The sequence below is a fragment of the Papaver somniferum genome, chromosome 5, assembly GCF_003573695.1.
Source record: "Papaver somniferum cultivar HN1 chromosome 5, ASM357369v1, whole genome shotgun sequence".
Taxonomy (NCBI): Eukaryota; Viridiplantae; Streptophyta; class Magnoliopsida; order Ranunculales; family Papaveraceae; genus Papaver; species Papaver somniferum.
Window position 1 is genome coordinate 82,103,844 of NC_039362.1, and position 24,171 is coordinate 82,128,014.

At 37.1% G+C, this 24,171-nt stretch overlaps 1 protein-coding gene across 1 annotated transcript; it reads right to left on the bottom strand.

The window, feature by feature from the left end:
• Positions 1-526: 526 nt before the first annotated feature.
• On the bottom strand, positions 527-8,989 carry LOC113277584 (cell number regulator 2-like). Its single transcript, XM_026526641.1, has 6 exons — positions 8,806-8,989; positions 8,593-8,664; positions 8,270-8,482; positions 1,982-2,053; positions 1,655-1,867; positions 527-850 (listed from the first exon to the last, which is right to left on the bottom strand). Exons 1-6 carry the CDS (start codon positions 8,912-8,914, stop codon positions 771-773), a joined length of 759 nt encoding a protein of 252 aa, XP_026382426.1. The 5' UTR covers positions 8,915-8,989; the 3' UTR covers positions 527-770.
• Positions 8,990-24,171: the final 15,182 nt, after the last annotated feature.

Below are 24,171 nucleotides of genomic sequence, written 5' to 3' on the forward strand. Positions count from 1 at the left end.
AATTTTCCTTAATCGAAATTCATCAAGTATGAACAAATGTTCATTAAGCTTAGTCATTATATTTCGTAAACTAATTATCAAGATAAACTTGACTCGAAATTCTTGTCTATGCATGATAGTCTAATTAGTCACGCAACAACGTCTCAAGGATAGAAAAGTGAATATAACTTGAGAAATAGGCGGTTCAGTCTTCACTTACCTTTTGCTGATGAAGTTGTCCAAAAGCTTCGGTTGATCTTCGCCTTCAAACGATAGAACGCAATGATGACTGGTTCGTTTCTCAACTATCTCCATCCTACACCGAGACTTAACTAATTGTAGACTAGAAATCAAGATATAGTTTTGACAACTAAATTTGACAACAAGTTTGAGATAGCAACACTTGTGAGTTCGACTGAGCAATGCTCTAACAATACCTTTTGTTATCCCATTTACTCTGTCTATGTTGGTGGACAAGTAGGATGAATAAATGTCTGAGAAGAACATTATATTAACAAAATAATTAATAATTTACAAATAAGAGCCATGTCATACACGGTTGCGAATGGGGTACCAATTTACCGAGGAGAGTAAAAGAACTTATAAAGTGCAAAGTATTCTCGGATGTTATATGGATTTATATATGCTCCACAATAAACCGATATCCATATTAGCAATGTTGATGGTAATAAAACACTCAGCATTATAGGATTAATTACGGATGAAAAAGAAGAAGATAATTTCATTACAACTGGATGGTTTTGTACGATTTATTTCCTTCATGATCATCTTTACCGATTCATTCCTCCATGTAGAGTAGGCGGAGCGGTAGCTGCAACACCATTATGCCTTTCCATGTTACCATGCCATCCTACACAGAACATACATATTGTTGAATTCAAACTTCAACATGAATAAGAATTTAATTTTGTTTTGTTTTTTTGGTTTTGGTTTTGGACCACTTTGTCATGGTCTTCAAAGTGAATAGTTTGTCATGGGCTGACTATTGACTTCCGTTGACGGCAAAAACCCAAAATATCTGGAAATTTCATTTTAGTTAACTAAGAACGTCCGCAATGGAGCGACCATACTAAAACCAAAAACCAAACCAAAAACTAAAAAAAGACTGAATTTGGGGGTGTTTCAACACAATGGTGTTGGGGCAAAATTATAGTCAGGCGTAACTTAAACATACGCCTGAACCAGGCGTAACTTATATGTACGCCCCATCTCATTTGCATCGTGCCAATCGTGTGTGTTAAGTTCAGACGTAACTTCTAATCTACGCGCGAATGAGGCGAACATTCTTTCTACGCCTGACCATGGAACGAAATAAAAGTTTTACTCCCCGCTTCAAACGTAGATGGTATTTACGCCTGATACCAGACGAACTTTTAATTTTAATTTCCGCCTGACTAAATTTAGTTTCACTCCAGCTTTTCGCCCGAATTTACTCTGAAACACATTCTCTCCAACTAAATATTGTTATACTCTTGTCCACTGCGATTGAATTTTCGATCAAATATAGTTATACTCCACCTTTTACTTGTCCATTGTGGACGCTCTAACAGCGGAAAGGAACTTATGATTCTTGCAAGCAACACACGATCCTTGAGCTGGGGTAATATATAGCTAGCAAAGAACTGATATTTTCGGGTATATATAGTTTACTTACCTAAGTCGACATTGAAGCCTTGATTCCGAAGTTCTCTGTATTCTTGGCATAGAGCGCAACCATTACAGCACCAATGTGTCATGAAATCACAGCAAGGGCTCCCATCTATGTTGTAAGTTTGCCTCAGCTTAGTACGATAAGCACACGAGTATATACAAGGACAACCGAACACAACTGCTACAGCCACGTAGAGTGCCCCATTCTGTCCACAAGCTGCATCACATGTCCCATAACGCTTTTCAGTACTGCTGAAAACTTGCTTTAGTATGAACTAAAAATTCGGATTACTTCAAAAATAATAAGAAAGATAAGATATATTTACTGTACAGGAGGTTCCTCTATCGACGATCTCAGATGTTTGACCAAATGTAAAGCACGGGCACCAACATGTCGTGCAACCTGTAAAAGGGTATGAACCATGCACATAAATTAGTGACAATGTTGAAGCTCTAACGTATGCGAAATGGATGGAGGGATATACTAAAATTAACTGCTTCAGTACATTCAATCACACGGCACCCTAATAAGGTTTGTATATGCCTGACACGGCCATATTCAAAACTTTAACACCGCTGAAATTTTTACAGAGAAATCAGATTCGATAAGACGTACAATTGTTGAAGTCGGTAAAACAATCGCAAAGGCCACTAGACCAGGGGACCATCGGTTGAGATTGAACTGGAAATGAGGTTTGGGGGTTGTTATCGGTAGAGTAGAACTGATTTGCTGGAGTTCCGACGGGAATGCCGATGGCTATAGGTTGTTGTGGAACAGTGGCAGTGAATGAAGATTGAGGTTGTGGGTTAAAAGTACTCATTTTGATTGATATGAGGGATCTAACTCAAAATGTGATCAAAAAATCTAATTAAAGATCGAATCGGGAGCCTTGAAGGAATTGAAGCTTTAAAATGAAATTCGGTTGGATATGTGTTTCCGTTTGTTGTATAGCAGACAGATGAAAAAACAAGTCGCAACAAAAAAAAACTGATAAAAATTGTTATTAGGTAGGGAAATAGTCCTGGTTCCTTGAAAATATTCATTGTAATCAATGTGGTTAGCTTGGTTGGGTAGCACTTAGCAGACATAGAAAAGGAGTCGCAAGCCACGCATACCTAAGAACGTGTTGACTGGTGCATATGTGCGCTTGCAAATGAGGGTTTGACATCTGATGACTCAACTGACTCACAAAATTCACATCTGAATCTGATTCATGCATCTCTTGCAGCATCAACTGACTCAAAATATTTCTTGCAGCAGCAACTAATAAAAATTTTATATATTGGAAGGAATATTGCAGCAGCTAAATAATTATCCTGCCCATCTCTAACAATGGCACAATTATCAGAAGAAACAGCAAATGGATCAGAGTGCCATCGTATTTAGTCATGACCTCATCCAGTCATCTTCATTTGCTTTGATAGTTTGCTGGTATTTGGAACTCTCTGGAGGGGTTAAGAGAAGAACTTACATAGCATTAGCACTGGTTTTTGGGGTTCGGCTGGATCAGGTTTTCCTACTTCTAAATGTTGGTCTATCACCATTTTGTCATTGTTTCATTAAACCCAGGTGGTATATCTCGTCTTATATTCTTGGTAATGAACAATTCATTTATTAACAAATCATCATAAGCTCGTAATATTCCTCGAGATACAACTATGTTTTTTTAAAGCACACACCAAACTTGAATACAATCTCACAGGTTGATACCTGACAATCCAGGAAGTACAGATGCAAATCACAATCATTCCAACAGAAAGGCTAGCTTACGTTTGAACTAAAATAATGGGTACTTCACATTAATCCTAGCAATATATAAAAAATCTGAAACAAACAGGTGCACTTAATAGTAGCGCAGACACCAGTGCTATTGATTTAATCCAAACAAACTCTTGTGTTCTTTGTCCATCGTCGTCTTTATCTGTTCATAGTTCCATATACCGGAGGTGGAGCAGTAGCCACATCCCCCATTCCCCTTTCCACGTTACCGTGCCATCCTGTACATTGGAAATCAATATCCATTAAGTGTTAAGGATACAGCTATCAACATAATTGTAGCTGATCCTCTGCAAGACTTTATCTCCTCATGCCTCAATTAACGCAACTAATTGTGTATTGTAATATTCTCATTCATTGTAAATTGACCCTATTTTGGGTATGTAAGTCTCTATATATTGCTGTATATATCCACCAAGTTATGTGTGGAAAATATTATCTAGAATATCTAGTTCTGTTTTGGTATCAGGCAAATCGATCCTAAAAACCACGCCTCACCTTCATTTTCATTTTCAGTTTCAATGTCAGGTCCAGAAACTTCAACTCTGCATCAGATCCATGTTAACCATTTAATCAACATCAAGCTTAATGATTCGAACTACACTCTATGGAAAGCTCAGTTTCAGCCTCTTTTGAAAGGCTACAGACTGGAAGGATATGTTGATGGTACTTACCAAAAACCACCACAACATCTGCCCAACATCCAAGCAGTAAATCCAGCCTATATCAAGTTCGAAGAACAGGACCAAATCCTGCTCGGTTGGCTTCTTTCATCTCTTACAGAAAGTGTTCTAGGAAGGGTCACTGGACTCAAAACTTCCAAGGCAGTATGGGACGCTCTAGAGAAAAGATATGCCCCAAAGACCAAAGCTCATCTTCTGCATCTCAAGAGACAACTCCACAGTCTCCAAAAAGGTAACATCAAAATGCAAGAGTATTTTTCTAAATGTAAGCAGTTGTTTGATGCTTTTGCAGCATCTGGTAACCCTCTAAGTGAGGAAGATATGCAGCAATCTATCTTAAGTGGCCTAAATCAGGCGTACGACTCCATTGTTACTACACTCAGCACGATTGAAGTTGCTGATATGGACACTTTTCATGCGCATCTTCTGTCATTTGATATGCGCTTAGAACATCAACTTGCATTGCTTCAACAACCAATGGCTCATGTGGATTCTTCCATCTACACAAGATCCTTTTCACGATCTGATCAGAGAAGGAATCAGCCTCAAAACAATCGACAAAGCTATTCCAAGGGAAACAACAACAACAATCATCAAAGAGATGATGACAGACCATGTCAGGTCTGCAAGAAGAGAAATCATGCTACACGCAACTGTTGGTTCAAGAAAAACAATGGACCAGCACAAAATGGTCGTCCAACAGCCTATCTTGCTCTACCTGGTGGAGCTACTGACAACAATTGGGTTACGGACACTGGAGAAACACACCATCTTACTGCAAATCTTAACAATCTTGCTATTCGTCATGAATATGATGGAACTGAGGAAGTCCATGTGGGTAATGGTAATGCGTTACATATTGAAAATATTGGTAATGCCTCATTTTCACATAATAATAGAAATTTTACCCTCAATAATATGCTCCATGTTCCTGAAATCAAAACAAACTTGCTTTCGGTTTCAAAATTTTGTCAAGATAATCAAGTTTATTTTGAGTTTCACTCTAGTTTCTTTCTTGTGAAGGATCTACTCACCAAGACAATCCTGTTGTGAGGCAGCAGTAGAAATGGGCTATAATACTTGATGGTGTACGAGAGATTTCTAAAGCTTCACCAACTGCTCTTGTCTCACCTACAATTCCAATCTGGAATCAACGTCTTGGACATCCAATGCTGCGTACGGTTTTGAAAGTTATCAAGAATTTTTCTCTTCCTGTTTCTAATAAAAAGTTTGAGTTTTGCCATTCATGTCATGTTAGCAAAAGCCATAAAATTCCTTTTCCTATTAGCTCTTCTATTTTTGATAAGCCTTTGAGCTTAGTTGTATCTGACTTGTGGGTTTCTCCAACTGTTTCAAGAACTGGGTATCGATATTACTTGCTTTTACTTGATGTTTTTTCTCATTATACCTGGATATATCCCCTAGCTAGAAAGTCAGATGCGTTGCCTGTGTTTATACAGTTCAAAAAGCTAATAGAACATCAAACTGAACACAAAATAAAAGTGTTTCAATCTGATAATGGAGGAGAGTATAAGAAGTTTACAGCTTTCCTAAACAGCTCAGGTGTTGTCCACAGATTTTCATGTCCTCATACATCCGCTCAAAATGGTCTTGCCGAACGTCGTATCAGACATATCACTGAATCAGGTCTTGCTTTACTTTTTCATGCTTCCATGCCTAAGTCGTACTGGTCAGATGCTTTTACCACTGCTTGTTATCTCATTAATCGTATCCCAGCTTCACAACATGAATCTAAATCACCTTTAGAGCTTTTACACAACAAGAAACCAGATTTTTCTCTTCTTAAAGTCTATGGTTGTCTCTGTTACCCATGTCTAAGGCCTTATGTGTCAAACAAACTAGAACTAAGATCTCTTCCTTGTGTGTTTATTGGATATAGTGGTGCACACAAAGGATATCTATGTCTTCATGTACCAACAAACAGGATCTACATCTCTCGTTATGTCAAGTTTGTTGAAACAGAATTCCCATTTGCTGCCAAGCAACAGGTAAGCTCCTCTGAAACTCAACATTCTCTACAATCTACTAAATTACTTACATCACACACTTTTACAAATCCCTCTTTAGCATTTGAACCTAATACAGCTCAGCAAGGTCCAATTGATGTTGCTATTCAACAACCTCCAGTGTTAGAACAAAGTGTACAGTCCTCAGCAGTCCCTATTGAGAATATAGTTGTTCAGTCGCAAAGACCACCACAGCAACACACCATGGTGACAAGAGCAAAGGATGGCATCATATAACCAATTAAGAAACTCTGCCTAGCTACAACAAAACATCCTTTGGAGCTACCTGAGTTTATGGCTCCGTCTTGTTACACTGAAGCCTCTAAAGATCCTAACTGGCGACCTCCAATGGACAAAGAAATCAATGCTCATATACGCAATGGAACGTGGAGTTTAGTTCCTTATGAGAAATGGATGAACATCATAGGTTCTAAATGGGTCTTTATAGTAAAACAAAAACCATATGGCACCATTGATGTACGAAAAGCTCGGCTAGTAGCTAAGGGTTACAATCAAAGGGAAGGGTTTGATTATGCAGAAACTTTCAGTCCTGTCATAAAGCCTAGCACTATTCTTCTTGTTCTGTCCATTGCAGTCACACATGGATGGAATATGCGTCAATTAGATGTTCAAAATGCCTTTCTCCATGGGGTCCTAAAAGAAGAAGTGTTTATGAAGCAACCATCTGGATATGTGGATCCAGATTATCCAAATCATGTATGCAAGTTGAACAAAGCCATCTATGGGCTCAAGCAGGCACCACGTACATGGTACTCCAAGCTCAGCATCCATATGACTAGCCTTGGTTTCAAAAGCTCAATTGCAGACACCTCTCTATTCATACGACAGTCACATAATGAGATCACCTATGTGCTTATTTACGTTGATGATATCATCATCACAGGTTCAAATCAGTCACTTATCAACAAACTTATTACTGACTTGAATTATGCCTTTGCAGTCACAGACTTAGGTGAACTAAGTTACTTCTTAGGAGTAGAAGTGATCAAACAAGGCAACTGTGTGCTACTCAGTCAACAGAAGTACGTCTATGATCTTCTCAAACGTACGAAAATGGAGGGAGCAAAGCCAGTAACTACCCCACTTGTAGTGAATGCAAAAATCAGCAGACAAGGAACTACACGATTTGCAGATCCAACTTTATACCGCAGTGTGTGTGGAACATGCAATATCTTCATCTGACCCGTCCAGATGTTGCTGTGGCTATCAATAAAGTGTGTCAATACATGACAGATCCTTTTGAAGAACATTGGGAGCTTGTGAAAAGAATTTTACGGTACCTAAAGCACACTGTGAATTATGGCTTAGTGTTACGACCATCATCTGACACTCAATTACATGCTTATTCCGACTCTGACTGGGCCGGTAATTTAGACGACAGAAGATCAACTAGTGGGTTTGCCATCTACTTTGGAGGAAATCTTGTCTCATGGAGTGCCAGAAAACAGAAGACTGTTTCAAAATCAAGCACGGAGGCTGAATACAGGGGTATTGCTATTGCTACTTCTGAGTTAATGTGGCTTCAATCTCTTCTACAAGAACTAGGCATTACAGTTCAATCACCCTCGTTGTGGTGTGATAATCTTGGAGCCACGTATCTAACCGCCAATCCTGTGTTTCATGCTCGTATGAAACACATTGAAATTGATTACCACTTTGTAAGAGAAAGAGTGGCAAATAAACAGCTGCAAGTCAAGTTCATCTCTACCAAAGACCAGGTAGCTGACATTTTTACGAAGGGATTGGCTAACTCACGGTTTGATTCGTTGCGCAACAAGTTGAACATTCGGCAAACTCATGCACAACTTGAGAAGGGATGTTAAGGATACAACTATCAACATAATTGTAGCTGATCCTCTGCAAGACTTTATCTCCTCATGCCTCAATTAACGCAACTAATTGTGTAATTGTAATATTTTCATTCATTGTAAATTGACCCTATTTTGGGTATGTAAATCTCTATATATTGCTGTATATATCCATCAAATTATGTGTGGAAAATATTACCTAAAATATCCAGTTCTGTTTTTAAGAACGCGAGATTTTTGTTCATCCTTCATGGTTTTAACTTCTAACGGATAATAGAGGCATGAATTGGTGAATGCACTTACCTAATGACACATCGTAACCCCTGTTCTTGAGTTCCCTATATTGTTGGCAGAGGGCACAAGATTCGCACCAAAAATGAATTAGGCAATCTTTACAGTCGCTCCCCTCTAAGTTGTATGTTCTTCTGAATTTGGTACGGTACGTGCACGAGTATATCCAAGAACAACCAGTGAAAACTCCTATTAGCGCGTAAAGTGCTCCGTTCACTCCACAAGCTGCATAGAAACAATACAACTATTAGACCACGATGCTGATTGAAGTGCCACGAATAATTTCGATACCCAAAAAGAGGTGCCTTGAATATCTTGAGCATAAAGATACTAACATGACAATCCTCTATCGACAATCTCGGATGTCTGGCCAAATGTAATGCATGGGCACCAACATGTCAAGCAACCTGTAAAAAAAAATTCACAAATATGCGCGTACATCAATTAATGGTGATAAAACTTGAACAATCTAGAACAAAAATTAGAAAATTGTTTTGATGAAAAATCAAGACCCAGTGGAGTTTTAAGGCAAGGATTTAAGGAATTACAATTGCTGCAGTCATCAAAACAATCACAAAGGCCAGTAGACCAAGGGACCATGGGAGCCTCTACCGGAAAACCGGTGGCTACTGGTTTTACTTGATCATATGAAGTCATTTCTAATTTCTGAAGTGATCAAAAATTGATATGAGAAAGAGAGGATCTAACGGAATGAATTGCTTGAAGAGGGTGTTATATATGTTTTGTTATGTTTTAGCTTTTCTGCTGATTTGAGTTTATATAGAAAAAAAAGTATACCTAAGAACTTTCAGTCCACTGTTCAAAGAAACTAAAAAAATTGTTTATAGGGAATGAGTTCGTTGATTCCTTCAAAATGCACTGAACACTCAAAACACAGATTATTAGAATAAAATCAAGTTGTATTATAATATAATGATGTCTTGGTATGAAATTTGATTATGAACTATTCAGTAATTGGACTTGACTTGCAGGTCTGCTAGCAGTTAAAATCCCTGTTAAATCTCTACCACCAATTCATGTTTTTTAACAAATATAAAATGGATTGCTTGACAAAAGAATCCAACTTTGTGGACCCCTCTAAAACCGGGGTGCACATTCCGATCCCCGTGATTCGTCCAAATTCTTATAGTTGTTTCCCATTTTCTATGTTGCTTTTCAACCGGAAACATAAACACTTTTCTCTCTCCCCTCTTTTCTCTCTTTCCTTTCTTCTCAAAAACAAATCTCTTTTATATGTCTTCGCCTTATTTTTCCTGGCATTTTTAGGGGAGACCCCAAAAGAATTAGGGGCGACTTTTTTATTCCCAATCCATAGATAACGTTGTGGGATGTCCAAATTTGCGGAGATTACCATTGTATCCTCATACAATCGGTAGCTACGGTAGTGATATAAACTACCAATTATTAGTATTCTCAATGGTGGTCGCTAGCAATCGGTAGATAGGTGAAGGTCATAAATAACTTCATAACCTACCGATTATTCTAGTTCCCAAATTCGAAAAAATTGAAATTTCGACAAAAACAAAATTTGGGGCATCTGAATAATCGGAGGTTATTTAACATCCGATTATAGTAGTTCCTAAATTCCAAAAAAACGGTGATTTCGCGAAGAAGAAATTTGGGGCAACTTTATAATCGGTAGGACCAAGAACATCACGAAACTACCGATTATTAAAGTATAGAAATAAGAAATATTTAGAATTTTGTCATGTAATCGGATGTTAAAAAAACGTCTAAACTCACGATTATTATTTTCGAGAAATTCAATTTGTTTAGAATTTTGAATAACTGTAATTTGGGGATACTTATAATCGGTAGCTAATGAGATGTTATTAGCTACCGATTAATAACCGTTTGACCTATAAAACCAATGTTAACCTAAATTCATTTCATTTATTTTCAACTTCAACTCCTCTTCTCCTCTTCCCATCCGTTTGCAGAGAGGAAACTTCCCCCTCGTTGAACTCCGCTTCAATATATCGTTATCATTAATCGTCGAATCGAATCATCGTCGATTATTCTCTATAAAGATGAAGGATAAGGAACGTAAGAAAGCTCGAACCAAAAACGTAGTGTGCGGTGTGGATCCAAATATTGGACTGCATGCCCGTAATAAAGAGATTGTAACTGAAGAATGCGAAGAACGCGAAGAAAATTAAGATGATGATGTCCCTGATGTAGGCGATACTGATAGCCAAACTCTCAGGCAACTTGAATGGCGCCGATTAGGTAAGATTCTACCATTAATTTGGTTTATATTGCTTCAATTCGACGAATCCGTGAATTTTTTTTAGGGTTTTCGGTTATTACCCAGATTCGGTAGGTTAGTTATTGTTTTAAACCTCCGATTGTGGTCGAATTCTTCATTTCACAAGAACATTTGTCATATTCGGGTGGTAAATATTTAGGTTGCCTACCGATTGTAAAACGTTTTTCATTATTGAGACCTAAATCGATCATAATCGGAAGTTAATTGTGTTTTTGCCTTCCGAATATACTAAGGAAGAACAAGTATTAGAGACACAATAATCGGGTGATATGTTTTGTAATTTGCTTCCGATTGTTTAGGCTCAACCACTTTAGTAATTTCTGGACACAAAGTGATGCATATTCGGTAAAAATTATTTTTATGAGGCTTTCGATTGTCATGCATTCGGAAGGGTATACTTTTTCTGACTTTCGATTATTCGTATTCGGAAGATTATGTTGAAATTTAGCATCCGATTATTGTGTGTAGATAAACATATTCAAACACCAAAAATTTCTTTTGTTTCCGATCATCCGTATTCGGTAGCTTTTGGTGAACTGAAACTTTCGATTGTTCCAGAAAGACTGAAGGTGCAGGATATTCCAGAAGGTGTAATCCTTGGGCTGCCAGAGGATGGAAGACAATTGTTATTTGGATACAAAGACTCCTGGGCCAAAGAAATATATGAAACCGAGGTAATAATCGTATCCATTTTATTTCCCTATTATCTTTTCTTCGTAAAGTTTTAAGGGTTATAGTTTCAGGTTATTCTAATTTTTTTAACTTGTCCTGTGTTTAATAGTATCATTCCGATGTGGTTCGTATACTCAAACCGACCGCCGCACCAACTAAAATGCTGGATTGGCCTTTGAAGGATGAATGTGAAAGGTTCAAGAAAATTATTGCAAATTCTGGGTTGGCTGATGTTGCGGAGAACTCTATGTTGGAACATGACCGAGTGGCTATATCGACGTTTATGGAGAGACTTTATCCTGATACCGACACCTTCTATATGTCGTTTGGGGAGATGACGATTACCCCAGATGATGTTGTACAGATTGTTAGACTCCCTGTCCATGGCAAAGGTGTCAGGGCTGAGTTCACAAAGTAGTTGGAATGACCCAAACTTTATGCTCTAACTAAGAAGTTTTTGGGTTGGGATGAAGAAACATCAACAACTAAGTTCAAAAGATGCATGAAGTATAGAACTAGAAATTTCAACATGGGTACTCTAATGGATATGTTCAAGGGCACCAAGGAAAAAAAAAAGAAGAGAAAGGAACTTTAACCGATGATCAAGTCAACCACGCGGCCACCGCATATGTCCTATGTGTATTGGAATGTGTCATTTTCCCCAATACCAGTGGCAATCGGGTCGACACCAACCTTTTACAACTTATGTATCCTCTCAATAAAGTGCATGAGTACTCTTGGGGCACGACATGCCATGCGTGGTTGTTGGAAGAGTTGAGAAAGGCGTCGAGGCTTGGAATTAGCCAAGTGGCCGGGAACGTGAGTCTACTACAGGTATTTTTTATTAAGTCTACATACTTGGTTATTTTTTAATTTTTCTACCATTGAAGAATCGATTTCCTAATACTTGCAAAAATGACAATATAGACATGGATCTACGACCACTTCCCTATCTTGGGATTGGCCATTAAAAACCTGGCGTGGGCGAAAGGTGGCCCTAGAGGAACAAAGTACGTCTTCGATGACAACCATTATAGGACAAAGGAGCAGCAACTGATTCGTTTGAGGGAGATTTTGGATGAACTGAAAGCCCAAGACGTATGATTTGATCCATACAAGGAAGACCGAGCTAATGGACATATCGCGGGTCGGTCCGCTTTGGCCCTTTATTTTGGACCGTTGTGGAACCCCACAATATATGTGATGTACAATGCCTCAAGGGTGATGCGACAACACGGTTATGTACAAGGTATACCAAAGGAGGTAATCCATGTAAATTTCTCTTTGGATCTGGAAGAATGCAAGTCTGATAAAGATTCTATCACGGTGTTTTACTCGGTTACACCATCATGTATATTCCATTGGTATAGAAGGACGGTTTACTTGATCGACGGTGGAAGTCCAGTCAACCAAGGTTTTGAAACTTCTCTCAACTATATGGATTGGTACTGGAATGTTTCTCATCTTCGTGTAATCTGTGATCTTAAAGCAAAGCCCGCACCATCGTATAAGAGTATCCCAAAGAGAAACCTCCGGGTTTTGATAGATTTGTACGTATTGTTTTGTTAATTTAGTTTAATATTATGGGTCAAAATAGAGTAATAACCGTTTGATGATATGCTATGTTTTAAAACAGATGTTCAAGAGTTTGTCCAAATGGTGCACTAATTGCATAAAGGTCTGAGAGCTTGTGCCACTTGAGAAGATAAAAAGCACCAAGAGTTGATTGATAACGTTGACAATGAAGATTATGCATCTCAGTTCGGGAAAAAAGGCAATCAACCTACGAAGAAGGTGACCAAAAGAACTCGGACGTCATCGAGCACTCAAGCTGATGTCCCAAATGATGAAACCAATGATGATATTGGTCCAAGTCGTAGAGGTAGTAAAGGTCGCAAAGTCAAAGCAAATAGGAACAACTAAACTCTCGATGTACTAAACTCTCGATGTTTTGTTAACTTTATGGATAATTTTGTTTATGTCGGATTATGTTGTTTTCAAAGTTTGTGTCGGATTATAAATTGGTACGTCATGTTTATGGTTTGTGCATGGTTCGTTTTATGAATTATGAATGGTTTTATTGCTATCTTTATGCATTTAACGATGACTCGCAAGCGAATCACATGCAGAGATATGAAACTGTTGAATTTTATACAAACAATCGAAATATTAGTTTATATACATAGATCCCGATTCTAGGGATATTGCAATTTTATTGTCAGAATCGGGAGCTATTTATATTATGTACCTACCGAACCTGGGGATTTTGCAAAAAAATTCAAATTCGGAAGATTGTTAATTTCGTTGCCTACCGATTATGCTTTGTGAACAAATAATTTTTGATCTATAACCAAACCACACCATATTCGGGAACTAAGTTAACTTATTAAATTGTCGATTATTGTCATCAGTAGGGTTAGTTTATATTGTTCCTACGATTATTCTATGTGAAGAAAACTTTGTTTTCTGTATCCAAACAACACCATAACCGGGAACTAACATCATTCCTTAGCTTTCGATTATTACACTCTAAAGTCCTTTGTGTTCTGTAACCAAACAACACCATATTCGGTAACGAAGTTAACTTCTTCAACTTCCGATTATAAAATTCGGTAGGTTTATTTTATATGTTTCCTTCGATTATTCTATGTGAAGAAAACTTTGTTTTCTGTATCCAAACAACACCATAATCGGAAACATATATCACTCCTTGGATTTCGATTATAACAATTGAAAGTCCTTTTGTTTTCTGTATCCAAACAACATAATATTCGGAAATTAAATTAACTCATAAAGTTTCCGATTATGGTAATCGGGTGCTTATTTAACCAAATAAACTACCACTTATAGTTAATTTGTAGGTTTTTATATTAATAATCTTCCGATTGCAGCCATTACATAAAGACCTTAACGTTACAATCACTTTAAAACCACCTAAATACTCTTATAATCACTTAAAAGTATTAAAAAAGATCATAACTTCCAGTGACCATAGAAATTGTCCCTCTTGATTTTGTAGCATCCTTCATGTTCAAATCGTTTTCCGTAGAGGTCCACATACCGGCGATCAACAAGATTTCTCTGAAATTACGAATGAGTAACAAGTTAGTACTAACTAATGTTTATGTGAGCCGGAGTTACAAAGATACTTACTCGTTTTTCATATGTCCACCAAGGAAAAGCGTCCCTAACAAATTGATAGACGCATTTATGTGTCTATTTTGTTCTCAATGTTCTGTATTGTTAGACTCGATTAAATACTTATTGTGTTATTTTATATTTTTGTAGATGTTTTTGGAAAAATAAGCTTTTGCGGCGAAATTGGCTCGAAAAGTGATGTTTTACACCCTAGGATAGAGTACTAAAGACACCCCAGAAATGCACCGGAGGAACCCATAAAAAGTGTTGGAAACACCCCAGAAAAATTACTAAAGGCACCCCTAGGGACATGTGTTATTCGGACTCCAGCAACGGATAAGGGGGCGACCACTGGATAAGGGGTGACCTTCTTCACAAATTCAAAAAATATTTTGGCGGGAAAATATTTGCTCTTCACTGGCAGATTTTCTCGATTGCATTTGGACGTGATATTTTGCGATTCAATCGCTGAAACTTTGTGGAAAAATGTAATATATCATAACAAAGCTGGTATGGGTGATTGTTTCGACTGAATTTGGCTGGATAATCACGTGGAAGAAATCAGGGCAACACGGGTTTGAAAATGATATTCACCGATTTTCAGCAAGTTTGATGTGTGCTGCTCGTGTTTAGATGACACTTAGTCATTGAAGATGCGTGTAGAAGCTAAATAAGGGAGTATCAGTAGCTGTTTACGCGTGGAGAATCATTTCAGGGAAGAAAATATTCGGAAAATATTTTCTTTTAACACCGAGTAATGGAGGATCATGGAGAGTTAATGAGCGTGATTTCTTGTCGTTGTTGGGTATAAATAGGTACCCCGGGTGTCCTAGAAGGGGGGTCGAGAGGAGGTCCATAGAAGCAGAAATCAAGAGTTGATGAAACTCTGTTTCTGCTGCTGATGATGATGAAGAACACCAAGAACACGAAGAAAATACTCGCAAGGACAGTCGTTTATCAACAGTGTCTAAGATGCACAGCCGTGGGTCGCAGTGCAGTTTAAACAGCAGCATCACTTGTGTTTTATCGTTCATTCTGTGACGCTTTTTGTGCGTCGCAGATTACAGTTTTACACCATTTTCTCCTTTTCTCTCCATTGTAAACACCATTTGAGCTATAAAAATATATTTTGAGCGTGTTTTCATCATGAGGAGCTAAAACCCAACACTGGGACGACGGAGGAGGCTGAATTTCATCCTTGGGGTAATTTATTTTATTCTTTTTTATGACTTTTCCATTAATCTAAAATTGAAATATGATTTGAATTAATTGGTTGTTATTTAATTTTATGATGTATGCATAGCTTAGTTGTTTTGATACATCATGCTTAGGACTTACAATCAATGTTCTAAGAATGTATATTGGCAAAATCAGAGTCTATGTTAATTTTATTGAGTTTTAATTGTCAAAGAATATATGAATGAATCTTGTGTAGTGAATTCAGCCAAATCCTTAGTCCCAGTACCTCTCACCCATTGTTAATATTTTTGTATATATATTTTTATTAAATCTAAAAATTCCATTTCCTTCACAAGTCTGAAACGAATCCTATTTACTACAACCCCATCAAAAATCTTAATCATTTTGGCGCCGCCGCCGGGGATTTGTGCTTAGGTAGAATTTTTAGTTTTTTTTTATTTTATTTCATTTGTTCTTTTTACGTTTCTTTGGGTGTGTCTTTGTATTACAGGTTTGAAGTTGGATACTAAAGACTTGGAATCAAAGCTTAAAGCTAAAAGAGAAGGAAAAAGACAAAGCAAAAAAAAAAAAAAAAGCGAAAGAAAAAATTAAAAAAAAAAGAGAGAGAATTTATTTATTTTTATTATTTTTTTAGAGACCTTCCATTTTTTGTATTATTATTTTATTTTTTCTTTTCTTTTGCACTTTATTTGGACTTTGGACTTGGACAATTATTTTATTTTTTAAACCCTAAGGAAGGGTACATTAAATATAAAACTGTTTGCAGGGAAGGACGACGATTACAATATCGTCTCGGCCCCTCGGGTTCGCACATGACATAGGAGTCGTGGCCCGAGTCGACTTCAGCGGTTCGCCCGTCTGGTACGGGAGGTAAGCTTTCGAAACACCCGCGAATCCCCTGTCAGCGGGTTTATTGTATGCCTTAAGGTGAATATGTGAGGATTTGAATACGGTTGTTTTAATTTCCTAGTAAAGGGAAGGCCTGGCCAAATTAAGATAAGGACTCGGATTTCATCACCGTTTCCTTCTTGCCCGCTTTAGGAAAACGAAACCAAACGCGAACCTAAGCTTAAAATTTTGACTAGAACGAGACCTATAGGGTAACGAGCTTAGTAGGAAAGTCGTTCGAAAAATATTGGTTACTCTTTTAGCATACTTCGAAGTTCATGATGGTTTTGTGAGTTGAATGCGTGATTGCGCCGCCTTGTGATAGCGGTGAGGCCTTGGGTATCAAAGCTCCACTGAGCTTCCCTCGCCTCAATTCAACTTACTTTGACTCGGATTGATTCCAGAGGGGTTTGCTTAAATTGTAACGAATTCCCTTTCGAAGGATTAGAAGCTGGTCTAGAAACAATCTAAGTGGAGCCATCATGCTTGTTGTTTGCTAGATTTTATAGGTTTGATTTGGTCGAGTCAGCCTTGTTTGTGATTGTGTAGAATTCCCTTGCAATTAAGAATGTCGAACTGGTATGATAGAAGCCAATACAATGATTATCGACCTGAATTTGAATATGGACATCATCCTTTCTATGACCATGTTGGGAATAGTGGTTGGGAACGCCATCCTTTTCAAGGTTATGGTTCATACCATAGTGAGCCCAATTACTATCCACACGCGAATTGGTCTTACGAGCAAGAAAATCAGGAACATTATAGTACTAGTTACGCGTTTTTGGAAAATTACTTAAAAACTAGTCCTGATTATGATATTTCTGAACCTGTTCCTTCTCTAGAAGAGACCCAACAACGGATTAAAAGGACGTATAAACGTTTAGTTGCAATGAATAGTTTAAAAGAAGAGTGTACACGGTATTCTGAGATGATAAACGAGAGTAGTGAACGTATAAGTGTTATGCTCAGTGAAATTCAGGCACGTCTAGAGGCAGAAAATGAACAGTTAGCTAATGCTGCTCGAAATGATCTAAATTTCCAAAATAGTGTTTCTAATTCTACCCTTGATATCAATAGTGAATATTTGCCTAATTTAGAGGACGAGGTTAGAATAAAAGACACTACTTATTTAGATAAGGTTCAATCATCTTCGTACTATTATGATGAGGATAGTAGTAATGAAGAATCTGAAATGTGTAGGCATAGTGATCAGGAATCTATTAATCCAATTGAGCTTTATAATGATTCTAGTTCAAATCCAAATAATTTTTATGATTATTCACCTATTCAAAAGGACGAGGATTTGATTAGGGATACCACCGTTTTAGACGATGTAGTTTTTCCTTTTGATTACGAAGCCGATAATGCTTTAGAGGAACGGGTTTATTCCGAAAATGTGTTTTAGAGTCTAGCGACTTAGAAACAATAGTCTTAGACGAAGAAAATGAACTCGTAGAGCTATTAAATATGAGTAAGGATGCGTCGCTTGAGTATAACCTCGAAGGAGCAATTGACTATTTTCAGGATTCCAATGATCTAGAAATTAAGGAAATTGTAGCTAGTCTATCTAGAGATACCCAAAAATCTAAGTTTGGGGGTGATTATCATTCTCCTTGTGCCATACCTTTAGCTCTTACAAAGATCCCTCATTTTGGACTTGATATCTCTGCCTCGACCATTTTACAAGATTACCTTCATACTCGTTTTCCCGAACCTAATGATGTCCAGGAAGAAGTTCAGTCATATTAAATCCATCCTCTGGTTGATGTGGTTTGCCTAGGCAATAATACCAAGATTGAATTTGTTTTCCCACCAAATAGTTTGCTTCCAATTGTGGGAACGTATAAATTTCAAATGTATCACTTATTAAGTTCTGAGACTAAGCCTAAGTACTTTAGGTTGATAGAATCGACACATTTTCTTAAGAATGACCACTACTCTCATTGTGGTCAGTTATGTAAGTCAAACCTGATTGACTTAGAGGATCCTCAATTATTTAGGTTATTGTTTTGTGCTTCTAAGTTCTTATTTGAGTTTTTCCAGACTCTAGGACCTAATGATTCGGATCCCACCTATGAATAAACACAACCAATGAAAATATTTTATTTAGACCCTTTCATAGAACCTGAACCTGAACCAAAATTAGATATAAATATCTTAATCAGGGAACTAGATAAGGGCATGCTATCCTTGTTCACTTTCTTGGGTTATTGTAGTTTCCTTTGGTCAGCTCTTTTTGGTTTTGAAGACCCACAATTTTTTGACTGTTATTTTTTGATTCTATGAGATGACTAATTCCTTCTGATGTCTGGCTGAAGACTTTAAACTTAGCGCTTCTTGGGAGGTAACCCAATCTCATGCAACACGGTAATATCTTTCCTTAACTCTTTTGCTTCAAATAGTAACAATTTCTCTCCTTGTTCATGCTTTTAATTTTATCTTTAGAACATGGAGGACAATGTTAGATTTAAGTTTGGGGGTATGGGAGAAACTTTTCAGTTGCAGAATAAATAAATAAACTCCAGAGCCTAGAAATTTATGCTTATTAAGGTTGGCACTAACCAATCTAAGTGGATGGGAACATCTTGGTTATAGGAGTTGAGGAACCAATCTGATTAGATGGAAACATCGAAAGAGTCTATTCATAAAAGCACAGAGCTCAGGTGCTAGTAATAACATGATAGTTTCACCATATCTCGTTGAGTCCTTTTCACTTCTATTCTTATTTTGTTTTGTTTTTAAACTATGTTTCTCTAAGAGAGTAGGTGGGGCCCACGATTCAAGTTGTTACCACTGCTAGGGTGGAATAGAGTGATTGAGATACTCAAAAAAAAAAGACCATACCAATTAGACCAATCGGAATAAACATTAACACTTGGATAGCAATATGTGTGTGTTCTCCCTGTCTCCGTCGCCTAAGCAAGCGTGGAATGCAGGACCCGCGGGAACTATCATGTAATCTGCTGACAAGAAGCATGCGCTTGGATCCAAAAGATCTATTCATGCCGTTAATCAAAAAAAAAAATTGTTCTATGTAGTCAATCACTAGTTCCCTTGTATATGCCAGTGTGTTGATATTAGTCAGACCGGTATCTCAGTCCATTAGGATAGGTTCATCCTAGTAGTGGCCTTCAGACAGATATGGGAAACACCGTTCACCTAGTAAACATCAAAACCATCTATGTTTTTCTATATCCATCTCATTATCTATCTATGTGATTAGTTTTGACTCCGGTTATGATGTCCATAGTGAAACTATCTGAGTAGAGCTCTGTCACTTATATATGAATTTTGGAATTTCGCATCAGGGTACTTCCTCCTATAGTCAATGTTTGTATGCCAACCAAGGAGATTCTTTAGTGCCTTCCAAGGTTCTGCGTAGATAGCTAGGTTTTGGAGTAAATGGTTTTTTGTGGGCACACCTCTGATAAACCCACCCGAGATTAACTCGGTCACTTTTTTTTCAAAAATAAATTTTGCTCGAGGACTAGCAAATAATAAGTTTGGGGGTATTTGATAGACGCATTTATGTGTCTATTTTGTTCTCAATGTTCTGTATTGTTAGACTCTATTAAATACTTATTGTGTTATTTTATATTTTTGTAGATGTTTTTGGAAAAATAAGCTCTTGCGGCGAAATTGGCTCGAAAAGTGATGTTTTACACCCTAGGATAGAGTACTAAAGACACCCCAGAAATGCACCGGAGGAACCCAGAAAAAGTGTTGGAAACACCCCATAAAAATTACTAAAGGCACCCCAAGGGACATGTGTTATTCGGACTCCAGCAACGGATAAGGGGGCGACCACTGGATAAGGGGTTACCTTCTTCACAAATTCAAAAAAATATTTTGGCGGGAAAATATTTGCTCTTCACTGACATATTTTCTCGATTGCATTTGGACGTGATTTTGTGCGATTCAATCGCTGAAACTTTGTGGAAAGATGTAATATATCATAACAGAGCTGGTATGGGTGATTGTTTCGACTGAATTTGGCTGGATAATCACGTGGAAGAATTCAGGGCAACACGGGTTTGAAAATGATATTCACCGATTTTCAGCAAGTTTGATGTGTGCTGCTCGTGTTTGGATGACACTTAGTCATTGAAGATGCGTGTAGAAGCTAAATAAGGGAGTATCAGAAGCTGTTTACGCGTGGAGAATCATTTCAGGGAAGAAAATATTCGGAAAATATTTTCTTTTAACACCGAGTAATGGAGGATCATGGAGAGTTAATGAGCGTGATTTCTTGTCGTTGTTGGGTATAAATAGGTTACCTGGGTGTCCTAGAAGGGGGGTCGAGAGTTTGGGGTCGAGAGGAGGTCCAGAGAAGCAGAAATCTAGAGTTGATGAAACTCTGTTTCTGCTGCTGATGATGAAGAACACCAAGAACACGAAGAACAGACTCGCAAGGACAGTCGTTTATCAACAGTGTCTAAGGTGCACAGCCGTGGGTCGCAGTGCAGTCTAAACAGCAGCATCACTTGTGTTTTATCGTTCATTCTGTGACGCTTTTTGTGCGTCGCAGATTACAGTTTTACACCATTTTCTCATTTTCTCTCCATTGTAAACACCATTTAAGCTATAAAAATATATTTTGAGCGTGTTTTCATCATGAGGAGCTAAAATCCAACACTGGGACGACGGGGGAGGCTGAATTTCATCCTTGGGGTAATTTATTTTATTCTTTTTTATGACTTTTTCATTAATCTAAAATTGAAATATGATTTGAATTAATTGGTTGTTATTTAATTTGATGATGTATGCTTAGCTTAGTTGTTTTGATACATCATGCTTAGGACTTACAATCAATGTTCTAAGAATCTATCTTGGCAAAATCAGAGTCTATGTTACTTTTATTGAGTTTTAATTGTCAAAGAATATATGAATGAACCTTGTGTAGTGAATTCATCCAAATCCTTAGTCCCAGTACCTCTCACTCATTGTTAATATTTTTGTATATATATTTTTATTAAATCTAAAAATTCCATTTCCATCACAAGTCTGAAACGAATCATATTTACTACAACCCCATCAAAAATCTTAATCACAAATCGTTCCTCATCTTCAAGTTTGTCAATCTCCTTATCGAGCGCATTCTTTGTCATCTTAATGTCATTGGATGATCTTAGAATTCGATTACCATCTAACGCCTCAAATACCATTAAAATACGGTTCCATAGTTGCTCTTGGGATTCCGATTTGTGGAGCTTGTGAACACGATCATGAGCAGTTACCACAACGTACACTCTATAAATAGCACAATCTTCTTCTTCGGCAAAAGCAATATCCATGTTTTTTTCTTCAAAATTAGAACTGAAGAGAGGAAAGAGTTTGGTGCATAGATATGAGTTTCTTTATATAGGTTTAGGGACCAACGGCTCTTTTTCTTTTTCCCAAAAACTCCAACGGTTATTTCATAAATTTGGTTTAAACTGCAACGGCTAATTTGACGGAGGTTGAATATGGGGAAACCAATAACCGGTAGGCGTTTAATTTAGAATATCTACCGATTATGGTAGTTTTTCAAAATTTGAATCTGGGGCAACCTATAATCGGAGGCTTTGTGACCTATTGGACTTCCGATTATGGCTACATCCAAAACACAAACCAAATGGTTATGGTTGTCAAGGTTGAATCTGGGGCCACTTATAATCGTAGGTTTATAAGTTTGAACATCTACCGATTATGGCAGATTTCAAAATTTTGAAAAAAAAAGGATTTAAGCAAAAACTCATTTTGGGGAAACCTATAATCGAGAGGTTTTCTAACCTATTTGACCTCCGATTATGGCTACATCCAAAACATAAACCATATGGTTATGGTTGGCTCTGTACCCTCATAACCTATGCAATTTGGCAAAGGTTGAATCTGGGGCCACTTATAATCGGCAGTTTACAAGTTAGATTAGCTACCGACTATGGCAGATTTCAAAATTTATCAAATGTAGGATTTAAGCAAAATCTCATTTTGGGGAAACCCATAATCGGGAGTGTTTGTAACCAATTTATCTTCCGATTATGGCTACATCCAAAACACGAAACCAAATGGTTATGGTTGGTTGTGTACCCTCAAAACCTATGGAATTTGGCCAAGTTTGAATCTGGGACTACTTATAATCGGTAAGTTTATAAGTTATTTTATCTACCGATTATAGAATGGCATATTAGCCGAAATATGCACACAATAATCGGAGTCTAATTAGTATATATTGACTACCGATCATTGGTTAACTACCGATTGTTGTGTTTGCTACCGATTATATAAGGGCATATCGGTCATTTTGAAAAATTGAAGATAAGGAGTAGCTTAGATTTACATTTGGGGTGATTTTTTTTGTCTTTTTGTGTCGCCCCTGAAAATGTCAGGTTAATTTCCTTTCTTCTGATGAACACTATAGAGTTTCTGAGTAGGAGTTGCTTGTAGCTTTGGCGACAACGATTTTGCCTGTAATAGAACAGATTCATTGAGAAACTAGGTTGGATTTTTTTCAGACCCATCACATGTACAACAACTAGGTTTTCTTTATAGAGAACGAGAAGGAGAATTAGAGACTAAAAATTTCACCATTGGATTTTTGTCCAAATAAAACAAATCAACTGATTTTATTTTTTTAGGCAACAAATAAAACTGACGATGTCGCTCCATGTTGATGACAACGATAATATGAAAGACTAGTAAGACGTTTCATGATCAATCATACATGTTTCCTGATTTGATTCTTAGTTTGAACTTTTTAACAGATGATATTACCCCAAAATGAAACTATGGCAATCGGTATACTTTCCCAAATGAACAGATGGGTTTTTGGAATAATTAAATATTTTGTATTCTAATTAAGCTTAAATTTTCTGAGAAATGAAGTTTTCTTGTGATTTTTTAGAGTAATTTTTTCTTTTTGAGGCATATGTTTTAGAGTAAATGATACATACCCATTATGTTTTTTTATCAATTATTGAAACCCATTTTTTGTTTGATCAATTCAATGACTAAAATCCCAAATCTTGTTTCTGATCAACCATTAGAACTCTATTTCTTTTGTTTTGATCCATGGATCACCACCAACATCAAAAACAAAAAAACAGAACGATTTACGGTATTAACGGATTTTATTTTTCATAATCTTGACCATGACCATCAGCCAGCTTCAGAAATACAATAAGTTCTATGAATCTTTTAACGGAGGAGACAGACTTTTGGGAGAGGGACGAGAGAAGAACATATTTAGCGCAGAATACCGAATCTCAATGGTTGTTAACATAATCATGATTTAAACTCCATTAACATACTCAATCACATGATTTGAGATTGAGAATTTGAGAGAAAGGGAAAATTGATATCCATGGTTGTTTTTTTTTTTAATAAGTTTACATCAACGATGTACAAATTATAAACTCCATGAGATTGAGAGTATGAGAGAAAGAGAAGATGAATTAAAGAAGAAAGAGGATATTTTATTATATGTAAATATTTTGTTTAAACAGAAATCATATTTATTAGCAGAAAGTAAGATATTTTTCCAAATCTGGTATTCAACCGGATATCCCTCCAATTATGAGGACCGGAACGTGCACCCCAGTTTTGAGGCGGTGCACAAAGTTACATTCTTGGCAAAAACATAAAACAAGGATAAGTATCTTTCATATAATAATGTTTATAAAAAAAAAAAAAAAACTCTTCTTTTTGGTGGAAATTTGAATGATGGGAGGCTGCAGTTGCACTG

What these genes read in the sequence shown, in the direction of transcription:
- LOC113277584 (XM_026526641.1), bottom strand. Translation starts at nt 8,914, where the DNA reads ATGACTTCATATGATCAAGTAAAACCAGTAGCCACCGGTTTTCCGGTA. An exon ending in GGGTTACGATGTGTCATTAG is followed by an intron (nt 2,054 to 8,269) that starts GTAAGTGCATTC and finishes ACCCTTTTACAG; the next exon opens with GTTGCACGACATGTTGGTGC. An exon ending in CGTCGATAGAGGAACCTCCT is followed by an intron (nt 1,868 to 1,981) that starts GTACAGTAAATA and finishes CATGTGATGCAG; the next exon opens with CTTGTGGACAGAATGGGGCA.